Consider the following 14,036-nt stretch of genomic DNA (forward strand, 5'->3'; position numbering starts at 1 on the left):
TTTAGGTAAATTGTATAATTGCTGTGTTAAGCCAGTTTAGGGTGTCGGCTGCTATTTTTACTCAGAATAAATTTAAAATGTGTGAGATCTTCTGCTCTTAGTTGTTCAGAATAGCTGGTATATGAAATGTGCACTTATGTTGCAGGATGTTTATTTGGCGTTCCTTACTGCAGCTGCCAGAAAACCATGTTGCTTTGAGTAGTCTGATAGATAAAGGTACCCACGGAGCATTTGTGCACCTTCATAAAGAATACCCCATCAAAAGCATGAAATTGTTGCGGATCTTGCAAAGGTAAGTAATATATGCAAAATTGCATCTAGAAAGTGGCATGTTTACTTCACAGTTACAGAAGCTGGCCAAAAGCTTATCTTGGCTACAAACCCACTTATTCTGACTTGCTTTTCCAGATACCTAATTCCCCTAATTAACCCAAGTAACTCAGTACCACTTGTATTGTGTCCTTGTACCATATAAAATCTGAATTCCTCTGCATACAGTCAGCCCAGTCCAGACAAACAGGTTGTACATGCCAACCAGCAGAAGAAGACAGAGATCAAAAGGCTTGCTGATGTCACCCCTTATATACAACTGCTAACACGAGCCTGCCAGTATTTTCTGTCTCCAGCAGATGGTAGGCAAGCATCCCGTGTGGTGGACTCAGGCCTGTTTCACCCCAGGCTCCTGAGATGAAAAACTGGTTTCTCCCTCCCTTAGTTGAGCAATAAGGCCCTATGTCTTCATAGCAGGAGAGGTGTAACTGCAGGAGAAGGTACCTGGGGCTCTAGAGGTAAGAGCTTGGTTCTTTCTGTCTGTTGAGCAGGTGAGGGTTAGGGGACTTTTAGGAGGGTCTGGGTTTGGATCTCTTCTTATTCCCCTCCCTCCTTTCTTTCCCTTCTATTGTTTCTCCTTTCTCCTCTCTGTTTGTCCTTTGAAAGCAGCTTTAATTTTGGCTTGTTTGTTTCAATAAAGTGAATTAAAGTCAGAGGGACCGATGGAGGAGCTGCGCAGCAGCAGTGGAAGGAAGCTCTGGTGCAGCTGCGAAAGACAGCTCAGCCCCGTGAGAGTAATCTTTATTTTTTGGGCACTGACTTTTAACCGCAGCCGCATTTGGGACAGATGCGAGTCTGGGGAGCATGGGAGGAAGACCGCGCAGTGCTGAGCATGCCACATAAGAGAGATTTAGCTAGGAATGGCCATGAACGTGTGCCATGAGTGTTCTGTGGCCTGCGGTGATCTGGATGGCTGGGATTTTCCCTTGGTGGGTGGGGGGGGGGGGTCTGGTTCAGAGCGGGGTTCAGTGAATAGAGGCTGACTTTCTTACCTCCCTGCCTGCTCCGGTGGCCATTTTTCAACAAGAGAGCCCTGAAATAGAAGTTGGGGGCCCCCGCCCCCTTTAGCTCTGAGCTGTCAGGCCCCAGGGTTGTGGCTTGCAGGGTGCAGTAGGTGCTGCTGCTCCTGCATTGGATTTCTCTTCCTTTCCCTAGACAATGATTTTCCAGGAAATTTTGAAAGGGTTGCAGGCTTTTTGCAAGGGACAGGCACAGCTCCAGAGGCAATTTCAGACCTTTTTGCAACCCCCTGTGCCTTCCCTCCCTGCACCCGAAGTAGGAAACGTCATAGGGCAGGAAGGGAGGAGGGACTCCCAGCGGAGCGTGGATCTCCCTCCGAGGATTCCCTGAAGAGAGTTCCAAGAGTTTTTTTTCTCTGGGTGAGAATGATGCATAATTAGAGAAAGGTGAAGTTCCTCTGGAGGGAAAGAACCACACTTCCATATTGCGTCTTTTTTGAAGGGATGGACTGACTCAGTATCACTTGTGTTCCTGTACATACCCGGATCAGTCCAGACTCCTGGGTTTTGCCTCCCTTCCAGCAGATGGAGACAGAGAAGATTTCACTCTCACTGCCATATAACCTGGTGTCAAGCGAAGATCAGATGTCTTAGTTGTTAAAACAATTTTATTGAGGAGATCAAGTTCAGAAACAAAATGCCAGACTCTGGCCGAGTTTCGCCTATCAAATGGGCTGCATCAGGGGCTACAATGAACAACATAATGAAACAAATTAAAGTACACAATCACACAAACTTCACAGATAGTCACAATTTTATATTCTTAATACAACACATATAACTAATCTTATATAAATAAACTGTTCCAATATATAAAAATAAAATGTCTTTCAATATAGAAAAATAAAATCATAAATAGAGTTAAATAGAAGATAGTCATGAGCGGTCAGTTGCACATAATATCCTGATATTACATATATTCCATTGAGTAAGTAATTAGAAACATATGAGTGAGGGAAAAAGAGGGAAAAAAAATAATTTGAAAGACTGTATCTTTGCATACAAAATCAGTTTCATATACATAACCTGGCTCACTTAGTCCAACTCTGTTGATTCAGCAATAAGTGTATCTATTGGAAACATTCAATTGATCAATAATCTGGAGGTATATCAATCACATCCATCATAATGTGAAAAAAAGTATGCAGATACCTTTGTTATTGCCTAGTGCTTCTGCAGATCTATGGGAACATAATTTCCTCATCTCCAGCGTGAATGATGATAAAAAAGTGCTTCCAGATAGCGCATCAGCAGCAACTTGATATAAACAACAATTTAATATATATGGTAACCACTAATCAGTAATTTACACTGATATAAATGCAGACATAATTTCAATATGATTCATAATTTGAATTTATATGATAAATTCTAAATTATTTAAACTTCTGTATTAAATCAAATATACTGAGATTATTTAGCTACACAAATAGCAACTTGAGCCCTATAAAACCCATGTATGCTTAGGACATGTAGCCAATACTATGTAGCAATTCTATGTAAATAATGTTAAGTCTGTAAAGTTACCCATATTACTCTTATAAAATAATGGTTATTACTATTGCACCTATTCTAACATATAACAAGAATCAAAACGAGTTCATAAATGTAATTAAGTCTTATACATACTTTGTATTAACATGCTGCTCAGCGAATCCATGTATCAATAACCATGAGACATCAGTCATCGATTAGTGATGCTAGATCAACTTGTCAGTATATATGATTGTAGCCCCTGATGCAGCCCATTTGATAGGCGAAATTCGGCCAGAGTCGGGTGTTTTGTCTCTAAATTTGATCTTCCCAGTAAAATTGTTTTTACAACTAAGACGACTGGTCTACGCTTTTTACCTGCTTCGTGGCTTTCATAGACCGTCTTTTGTTCTGTTTTCTGATATAACCTGGTGTGCCACCTGAAGTCCCTCAGTATTTCTCTGTCTCCAGTAGATGGCAGAGGTGCAAACCCTGCAGTCCGAAAAAAAAAAAAGGGATAAGCAAAGAAGATACTTTATAGAATTCCTCCCAGTAGGTTGCTAGGCCCTGGTGGGGCTAACCCTCCCGGTTCTGAGGTGAACGAGCAGGGGGTCGGGGATCCTTGCCTGAGGTAGTGTTTTGTCTGTGAACTGAATATAGTACACATTTACAACTAATTCCCAGTGGAGGAGGTGGAGACAAAAGCAGTATCTGAATTCAAGAAAGCATGGGATAAATACAGGAGATCTCTAAGGAAGTGATGAGAATTATAATGCTAAATTAATTGGATGGATGGGCCATATGGTCTTTCTCTGCCATGTTTCAATGTGTATTTATGTATATCGCTTACATGTTAGTGTATAACTTCTTTTCACCACAAAGTTTCATTATGAGGTTTTTTTGGGGGAAGGGAGGGTTTGTTTGTTTTTTATTGCAGCTTATTATTGGATAAGTTTCTAAAAAAATAAAAAAGATACAGGCTTATCTTTCTTCAGGATTCATAGTTGTAATCTAAATGTTACCTTCTTTGATCATTGTAAACATTTGTTGAAACTTTGACTCTGGGATTTTGCTTCTCTACAGGACACTATCTGCTTTGGCTCACTGGTCTGCCATCTTTAGTGAAACTCCATACCTTCCACTTCTGGCCTTCCCTTTTGTAAAATTATTCCAGAACAATCAATTGATCTGCTTTGAAGTTGTTGCTACATTAATAGGTAAGCATGGATCAGGCAGCTGTTGCACTATAAAACATCTTTCTCTCATTCTCCAGCTAGGTTTGTTTTGGCATACCATGACAGGATTGAACCACACCAGGAGAATGGGTTACGACCTCATTCTCTCAAATGCACTGATTGTGCCAAGCTCTGCAGGGTTCCTGATACCATTTCAAGGAAAGGTAATGTGGGCATTAAGAATGGGGAAGGATGGTGCAGAAAGGAACCAATATTTTTTTATTACAAGGTTTTATTTTCCTGCAAGACCTGGGTTACTGTTTGTTCCTGATGACTAATTTGTTTTTATGGTAATTTGCCCCATAATTTCTTGAGGTTCATTAGATGAGTCCTACCCCTGCCAGCCAGCCAGGTACTGACAAACTGTCTGGCAAAAGCAAAGCCAGTTACCCAAAATGTTAAAAAAAAAAAAAAAAAATGCAATCCACCCTTCAGTTATAGAAATGTGCCATTCTTCAGTCTTTCCACTTTTTCCTCTCTCCACCTTTGCCTAATTTTTTGAGGGAAATGAAGCCTATTTTAGGGACAGACATGTAACTTCTTCACTATGAATGGTGTTTACAATAACCTTTTCAAACCACAATATCTTATTCTTTGATCTAGTGAACCCATATTTATAGAATTTTTCAACATATATCATGTTCTTCATTTCTCTAGATATGATTGATTGATATGATTACCCATAATCTCTAACAGGAACAAATGTGTAAAACTTCAGCATTTTACAGCATAGGGAAGGTAAACTTATGTGCATATAGTCTGTTGGCTTATAAATTTGCACTCTACAAGCAGTAGCATTCCCAGGGGTGGGAAAAGGGAGAGCTTTGCATTAGGTCAGCAAATTATTTAAAATCCCAGAGTTTCAGTAAGAAAAACTGGAATTACAAGCAGATGAGCTCCAAAGATAGCTGTGCCGCTGAAGACAGTTATCAGGAATTTCTTGCATTTCTAGCTGTGCTTGCATGGAAACAGCCAGTAGTCAGGGCATCCAAACAACAAAGAAAAAGAACAAGACACAAACCCAAATTCCACTGTGCTCCTTGTGACCTTGGGCGAGTCACTTCCCCATTCATTGCCTCAGGTAAAAGCTTAGATTGTGAGCACTCCTGGATACAGGGAAATACCTACAGTACCCTGAATGTTATCCGGGAATGTATGCTCATGCTTTTCCTTTGAAAACTGATGTGGCTTCTGTTAGCTTAGTACATAGAGCAATGGGCTGCCAACCTGGGAAGCTAAGGTTCAAATCTGCTGCTGCTACTTGTGACCATGTGCAAGTCACTTTACCTTCCATTGCCTCATATACAAATGTAGATTGTGGGGACCGAGAAATACCTCCAGTGCCTGAAAGGTGAAATATAGATACTTAATTTTTTAAAATTATTTTTTATCGTATTTTTCGCTCCATAAGACACAGCTAGGGTTTAGAGGGGGAAAATTAAAAAAAAAAAAAAAAATGGTGTGCTAAACCGGCTCCATTCCCGGACATCTGTGCATCTTATGGAGCATCCAATTCCGGCATTAATTGGTGTGCATATCATTTTTTTTCATCCCCGTTTTGTTTTCGGGTCTGGGGAGGACCATTTTGGTCCACTTCCCGCATCGGAAAACGTTTATTGGGCTATTTCGTGAAAAACAAAACAACCCCACCCCCACCCCAACTTTTCAAATTGAATTAACTACAACCCCCACCCTCCTGACCCCCCAAGACTTGCCAAAAGTCCCTGGAGGTCAAGCAGGGGTCCTGGGAGCGATCTCCCCCTCTCAGGCATTCGGGGGAGATTTGCCTTTACTATGTGACAGGGGCTACCGGTGCCATTGGTCAGCCCCTGTCACATGGTAGGAGCAATGGATGGCTGGCGGGCCAGCAGGGACTTTTGGCAAGTCTTGCGGGGGTCAGAAGGGTGGGGGGTTGTAGTTAATTACATTTTTCCTAGCGTGTAGCAGATGGACTCAAAACAAGTGGGTATAGTATGCTCGTGCTAGCAGTTGGAGACGGATCTGACGTCAGCACGGGTACATATACCCCCACAGGAAGTGCATCAATTCAGTAATTTCCGTCTCCAAAGCAGTTTGGAGCTACCTGCTATATGCTTTTCTTCCATGGCCCCTGCTGGGCGCCATTATACACAAGATTCAGCGGCACAGAGGCCTCGTTCTTCTAGTGGCCCCGGACTGGCCAAGAAGACCCTGGTACGCAGACATGAGAAGACTACTGGCAGGGACTCCACTACCCCTGCCTCCACACAGGGACCTGCTGCGGCAAGGTCCTATCCTCCATGGGGATCCGGCTCAATTCTCTCTTACGGTCTGGCCATTGAGAGGGCTAGACTGAAGACACGAGGATACTCAGGGCTGGTAATAGATACACTCCTCCGAGCACGCAAGTTCTCCACATCGCTAACTTATATAAGGATCTGGAGAGTCTTTGAAGCTTGGTGCAAAACTCACAGCACCAATCCACATGCCGCTAAGATTCCTATCATTTTGGATTTCCTGCAAGATGGACTTCAGAAGGGTCTGTCTCTCAATTCCATCAAGGTTCAAGTGGCAGCGCTTTCCTGCTACGGTCCACGGAGTGACGGCAACAGCATTGCCACACACCCAGACGTTTCACGTTTCCTGAAAGGAGTCAAACACATTCGTCCGCCACTGAAGTGGCCCATACCTCTGTGGAGCCTCAACCTAGTTTTGGACTTTCTAGCGGGACACGCCTTCCGTCCTCTTCGAGGCCTGTCCCTCCTTTTGTTAACCTTGAAGATGGTGTTCTTGCTGGCAGTGTGTTCAGCACGCCGCATCTCAGAGCTACAAGCGCTGTCCTGCCGTGATCCCTTTCTCAGGCTCACTCCAGAGGCTAGCCATCTTCGCACGGTTCCCTCCTTCTTACCTAAAGTAGTCTCACGATTTCACCTCAACCAAACCATATCCTTGCCAACCACGGCGGGTTTGAAGAAGTCGGAAGAAGGGCGTTTGCTACGCCATCTCGATATCGGCAGATTGCTGCTCAGATACCTGGAAATGACAGAAGTAGTCCGAAAGACGGACCATCTGTTCGTCCTTCACAGCGGGAAGAAACAAGGAGAAGCGGCCTCACGGCCCACCATCGCCCGCTAGATCAAAGAAGTTATCAGAGCAGCCTACGTAGAGTCCGGGAAGCCTCCGCTTCTACAGGTCAAGGCTCATTCCACCAGAGCGCAGGCGGCCTCTTGGGCAGAAACTAGGATGCTGTCGCCTGCAGAGATATGTAAAGCGGCGACGTGGTCCTCCCTCCATACCTTCTCCAGATTCTACCGTCTGGATGTCCAGGCCAGGGAGGACACTGCATTCGCGAGGGCAATCCTGAACGGACCCGGGCAGCCTCCCGCCCAGTCCGGGAGTAGCTTTTGTACATCCCACTTGTTTTGAGTCCATCTGCTACACGCTAGGAAATGTTGAGATTACTTACCTGATAATCTCCTTTTCCTTAGTGTATGCAGATGGACTCAGCATCCTGCCCGGCTGCCGGCATACATGGGGATTCACAGACTCATGGTAAGCCATGTCTTTCTTATAATAGGGCATCCACCCTGCCGGGTGTCGATGCCTTCCGGTTGAGAATCCTGGCGGTCTCCAGCTACTATCAATCGGTCAGGGTACCTGTTTAATTAATCGATCGGTCAGTACTCATATATCCATAACAGCTTTGCAAGGAAGATTACTGAATTGCTGCACTTCCTGTGGGGGTATAGTACTCGTGCTGACGTCAGATCCGTCTCCAACTGCTAGCACGAGCACACTATACCCATTTGTTTTGAGTCCATCTGCATACACTAAGGAAAAGGAGATTATCAGGTAAGTAATCTCAACATTTTTTTTTTATATTTGCTCCATAAGACGTACAGACATTTTCCCCCCACTTTTGGGGGGAAAAAAAGTGCGTCTTATGGAGCGAAAAATATGGTATGTATGTGATTTGAAATTTATGCAGGCTATTACAGTAACAACTCCCTGCGTAGTAGAAAATTGTCTCCATTCCTGAAAATTTTATTTTGTCTAGTTTCAGGAAATATAACTCATGGAGAAACAGTTTTGTTAAGAAAAATGTGATGGTTCCCTGAACATACCCGGATCAGTCCAGACTCTTGGGTTTATTCATCCTTGCCAGCAGATGGAGACAGAGAAAGTAAAACTGACACTGCTTCAAATACCCTGGTGCCGCCTGCAGTTCCTCAGTATTTCTCTGTCTCTGGCAGATGGTAGCTGGTGAATAGACCTGCAGTTTCTTCAGTGTGCCCAGTATTTATTTCTAGGTTTTGTTTTTTTGGGGGTTTTTTTTTTTTGTTCCTTTGAGCCTTTCTCCCAGGGGTTGGGGTTCCTAATCAGGGATCCCTACCCTATTTGGTTGAGGCGGACGGGCTGGGGGTTGGTGACCCTTTTGTACACCCGGTTCCGGAGTAGCTGTGGGATGTACATCTGGTGGTACAGATCCCTCCCCTCACGAGGTCATTTCAGTGACTTGTTCTTTTGGCTCTGTTGTCTTTTTTTTTTCCCCCCTCTCTGTTCCTTAATTTTCTGAATTGAGCTGGACAGCTCTCTTCAGCTTTAGGAGAAGGGACCGGCTATAAACTTCATTAAAGTTAAAAAAAAAAAAAAAAAAAAAAAAAAGGGGCAGGGTTCGTTTACCAGGCAGAAGGCAGCGGTAAGGATGGCTCGCCCTCCTCCCCCATCCACCCCCCGCATGTTGCTTCTCCTTCAGGGATCTGTTCTTTGTCAGTTTTTCTTTTTTCTCTCCCTCCCGCGGTGCAATGATGCGCGGGTCGGCTTGTCACATGTGTGGTGCAGCTCCAGGGAGGCTAAATCGCTGCGGCATGTATCTCGGGGGCAGGGGCCCTCCGAGCTCCTGCTGCCCGCGAAAAGGAGGAGAGCCGGTGCTAGTGCAGCCTTGCCAATTTCAGCACATGTAGACGTTGTGGGCCGCGTACAGCCTCCCATTCCTCTAACCACAGGAATGGCGGCCATTTTAGGATCCCTGCAGGCATTTCCGCGCTTTCAGAGCTGGATGGGGATTTCCCTCCCCCGCTTTCCCCAGTCCATCTGGGTCCTGTTGGGGGACAGGGGGACTCAGAGGGTGCCCTGGGTCAGGGTCCCCCACGCTGGCAGGCTTTTCCTGTGGCCTCTTGACTTTTTTCACTGGAATTTATCCTGCTGTTACACCAGGCTTTTTTGGCACAGCAGGAAGCCCTTCCTTTATAGCCAGGGGGGGGGGGGGGGGTCAGATCCCTCCCATTTTGGCTCCTGAGCCGGCCAAGTGGCCGGTTGGGCCTGGGACGTTGCAGGACAACTCAGGCTCCAGGGTGGTATGTTCGGCCTGTCCCACTTTGTGGAACGAGGTCTCGGACTTGGGGGCAATGCTGTCAGGAGAGGCAGGGTTGGACCCAGGGGCTACGTACACCGCCCATGGGGATGATGCAGACCTCGTCCCTGCGTCGGAGGGGGATGACCCCAAAATCATCCGGTTTTTACGTAGGGAGGAACTTGCCCCACTCATCCTCCAGGTACTGGAGGAGCTGGGACTCCAGTCCCCGTGGGATGAGTCTGTCAAAGATGGGGCGGATCCGGTACTGGAGGTTATGCAAAGCCCTCCCTCCAGGTTCCCATATCATGCATCCATTAAGAAAATGGTGGATCAGGAATGGTTTACACATCGGCAGGGCAATGGTGAAGCTTTACTCCTTGCCAGAAGACACTTTGGAGCTCTTCGAGCTCCCCAAGGTGGACGTGACAGTCTCAGCGGTCACAAAAAGATGACTATTCCTGTGGTGGGAGCAGCGGCGCTGAAGGGATGTTCAGGACCGCAAGCTGGGGGTCCACCTCAAGCGAACTTTTAAGGTTGCAGCTCTGAGTCTCCGGGTGGCCATTTGCTCCAGTTTTGTGCAGAGAGCTTGCTTGCACTGAGTGCAGCGTCTCCAGGATGGACAGTTGATTCCCAGGGTGGGCAAGCAGAACACTTGGAAGCTTCGGTAGCTTATGTGGCAGATGCTTTGTATGATTTGGTATGGACCTCTGTATTATGGGGGCTGCGGTTTCCGCATGGCGTTTCCTGTGGCTCTGTAACTGGTCTGCGGATGTTTCGTCTAAGTCCCAGCTGGCTTCTTTGCCCTTTTAAGGGACGCCTATTATTTGGAGAGGTCCTGGAGCACCTAGTGAAGCAGTTAGGTGACAATAAAGTGCATAAATTGGCTGAAGACAGACCTAAGGGCAAACTTGCCTTTCTATCGCATCTGTGTTTTCGGGACGATCGCTCGCCGGACAAGGAGGGGCTTACATGGTGCAGAGACCCTTTTCTCCTCGGGGGGTCATTCTGGGGGAAGTCCTTTCACGGAGGTCGTCAGCCCTTCAGAGCCCCCATCGTGGGTGGAGCCTCGGCTAAGTGTACACTGAAAGAGACAAATCTCAAACCACTATAGCTAGACACCAGCACAACCAGAGATGAGAAAAAGTGAGAGATTTTTGGAAATCAGAATACAGTAACTCTGCTATAGTAATAGGAGTGATTTACAGGATGATGCCTCAAACAAAAGAAATGGACAGAGATATGATCGAAGACATCCAAAAGGTGGGAAAGAAGGGAGAAGTGTTACTCGGAGATTTTAGTTTGCTGGATGTGTATTGAGGTATCCCTTCCTTAGAATCTACAAGAAGTAGAAAACTAGTGGATATCCTTCAAGGGACTCTGTTCAAACAAATGGTAATGAAACCCACAAGGGAGGGTTTGATACTCCATCTAGTGCTCACTAATGGAGACAGTGTCTCTAACGTTCAGGTAGGTGCTACCTGAGCACCAGTGATCATTAGAGTATGGTTGATATTGCAAATAGGACATTTATTATTTGTTTTTATATACCGACATTCATTGGGGTATATGACATCGGTTTACATTATAACTCGTGGAATAATATGACTAAGATGTCTTATTATTATTACATTATGACATTATAACAGGGAGAAAAAGGGAACAGTTTGGAGGTTAATTCTGAGAAAAGAGCCTACAGTGGCATCTGAACAAGGGAATAATTGCATTGTAACAATAACTTATTAAACAATTTGGAAACTAAGGCTGACTGTTTCGAACTAGGTTTGGGTGACCGGGGAATATCTATTGTAGCAAGGGCTTGGTAGGGGGACCTAAGTCTGAGGAAAGAACATACATAGTGGCATTGTAACATGGTAATAATTATATTGTATCAAGAAAATTTATAAGGCGTCCCTAGTGCCTCCTTTTTACTGCGGGCCCTAATTAGCATATTTTTCTTTACTGGATCGTGCACCCAGGACACTGGCCTGTGTGCACGCCGGGAGAGCGGGCACTTGCCCGCTTTCCCACGTTTCTTTCTGTATCGGCCTGTTAGTTAGAAGACTATCCTCCCAAACAGGACACAAGCTGTTTGTCAAGCTTTGGTCTTCCCTGCAATTTTTTGAGATACTTTGCTTGACATTCAAACCAGGGAAGAAGTATCCTTTGGGTCAGAGGTCTTGGGAGCGGATTTTGCAGTGTCCCTCCTACTTGAGGAATAGCTTAGGTACATCCTATGCATTTGGACTGGGTTGGCTGGATGAAGAGGAAGGAGAAATTGGTTTTTACCTGATAGTTTCCTTGAGTCTAGCCAGACCAGTACAGGACTCTCCCTTATCTGTCAAATGTGTGGTATTCTATGGTTATTTCTTTTCAGAAAGTGATTATATACTTTTAATTAAATCTTCAATGGATAAGGTAAGGGGATATTAATTTATCTGGTATATCTATTTGGTATGCATAGGTGGGCATGTGATCTTTTGCCTTCTGTATTTAGGAAAAGATTCTGACCCAAGAACTATAGATTCCAGCTCTTGAATTCAGTAGGAGAGACCCCAGTTTCTGCAGTTCCTTAGTAGTTCATTCCTTAGGGTTGCATTTGTTTTCGTTACTATAGTGCAAGTTTCCATGGATACTGACATGACAATCAAACTAACTCTCAGGCAATGTTGCAATTAAACTATGTATTATTATTATGATTTTTTAGCATACAACCAGATACATGCAGCACTGTACAGAGACCGATAATGGACAGGTCCTATTTCTTAGAGGTTGCAATTCTTTCAATATAGATTGAGAAATAGAGAAAAAAAATTAGTCCTTGAGTTAAAACAGTGAGTCTATGATTGTCCAGAACTAAACCAGGTGGGTTACTGGTGGGATTAACCAAGGAAGGGACAACATTACTTGAGTGGATTTTTCAAGACATGGGGTGGATGGGACTCTAGAAAGAGAGAGATTGATTAGTGGGGTTTACTTGGGATCATCAGGAAGCACATGGTTTAATTGTTTCTGGGACAGAGTCCTGATTTCTTGCAGCTTTTAGACAAATCTATAAAAGAAAAGCAGAGCTTGGATATATACAGTGCCTTGTACTTCTTGAATATGTTTATTCTTTCATGATGAAAGTGTAAGTATGCTGTGTAGATAAGGGAAGCAAACTCATACTTTAATGCATTTCAGTTTGCATCTTTTAGAATGCAAAATGTGAACAATGTATAAGGGTGCAAAGACTTTTACAAAGCACTATATTTATTTCTGTTCTATACTCTTAACAGAGGTGCTGTTCAAAAGTAAACATTACAGTATCCTCTTATGCTAACCTGCTCCAAAGTTTGATTTTCTTCAATAAGTTCTGCAAGAAATTTGAACATTTGCTTTTTGACTTACATACAAGACCAGATGCTCTTCAGTCTAATCACAATGGTGGAGGTGCCAGTGAAAGAAGAGCATCTTACATGTGGGGAGGTGCTCCACTTTTTTGCTCCTTCACAGCTCAAATAACAGCAAACACCTAATATATGGATAATTGTTCTGACAGTAAATCTAATTACAAACTGAACTTGCTTCTTTCTTTTTGTTCTGTAGTTAATTGGTGCCAGCACTGGTTTGAATATTTCCCGAACCCTCCGATCAACATCCTGGGCATGGTTGAGAATGTTGTGGCCCATCATGACAAGGAACTTCTTCAGCATTTTGTGAACCATGGCATCACTTCTCAGGTAGAATCCCAAACAGGTTTTGAATATAATTTATTTTATTTATTTATTTATTTAACAACTTTTAATATACCGACGTTCGTGAGGCACATCACGCCGGTTTACAAGTAACTCAGTTAAAGGAGGAAATTACAATGAACAGGGGGCCGGGGGATGGGAGCAGGCCAGAAAAGGGGGGGGGGGGAAGGGAGAGACAGGAAGAAGAGAGGGAAAGATAGGTAGCATGAGTGAGAGTATAAAAAACAACCGTTAACATAAGAAATAAAAGAAACTTATTTACAGAAAAAAGGAATATTTACATTAGTGACAATTAGCATAGGATTGATTATATCGGACTAAATTGAACAATTTTGTAGAATTGTAGGAAGATAAAGGGGGAAAGGCGGGCAAGGAGAGGCGAAGGGGAAAGCCTTGGGAGGGGGGGAAAAGCCTAAGGAGGGGGGAGAAAAAGGCCTAAGGAGGGGGAAAAAAAGGGAAAGCCTTAGGAGGGGGGGAAAAAAGGGCGGGTGGGGTGGGGGGGATGGAGGCTGGGAATCTGAGTGGGGGGGGGGGGGGATTATGTGGGAATGTATAAGTTTGGATGGTTTCGGGGTAGATTATGTGGAAATGTTTAGGTTTGGTTGGTTTCCGGGTAGGCCTTTCTGAAAAGCCACGTTTTTATGCCTTTTTTGAAGGTGGCCAGGCAGGGTTCAAGGCGGAGAAAGGTAGGGAGAGTATTCCAGAGTGAAGGGCCCGCTATGGTAAAGGCCCTTTCTCTCGTGGAGGTGAGATGGGCGATTTTGGCAAGGTTCAAATTGTGAGGGCTTTTTTTTATTTATTATTTATTTTTTAAACTCCCCTTCCCCATCTGCTTCCCTCTATGAATGCTTCTGGTCATGAAGATAGAGCAACTTTCAAAGGCATTCCCACTGGTAAAACTGTTTTAACC

The 14,036-nt window shown here is 44.4% G+C and overlaps 1 protein-coding gene across 2 annotated transcripts in view; it reads left to right on the forward strand.

Moving 5' to 3' along the window:
* The window catches only part of TBC1D31 (TBC1 domain family member 31), a 151,838-nt gene that overhangs the window by 57,199 nt on the left and 80,603 nt on the right, over nt 1–14,036 (forward strand). For both annotated transcript variants that reach the window (XM_029591966.1, XM_029591967.1), the window contains exons 10-12: nt 146–292; nt 3,906–4,039; nt 12,978–13,111. In XM_029591966.1, the coding sequence (XP_029447826.1) occupies nt 146–292; nt 3,906–4,039; nt 12,978–13,111 (415 nt within the window). The remainder of the gene's footprint in view (nt 1–145; nt 293–3,905; nt 4,040–12,977; nt 13,112–14,036) is intronic.

This window comes from Rhinatrema bivittatum, chromosome 2 (assembly GCF_901001135.1).
Source record: "Rhinatrema bivittatum chromosome 2, aRhiBiv1.1, whole genome shotgun sequence".
Lineage (NCBI taxonomy): Eukaryota > Metazoa > Chordata > Amphibia > Gymnophiona > Rhinatrematidae > Rhinatrema > Rhinatrema bivittatum.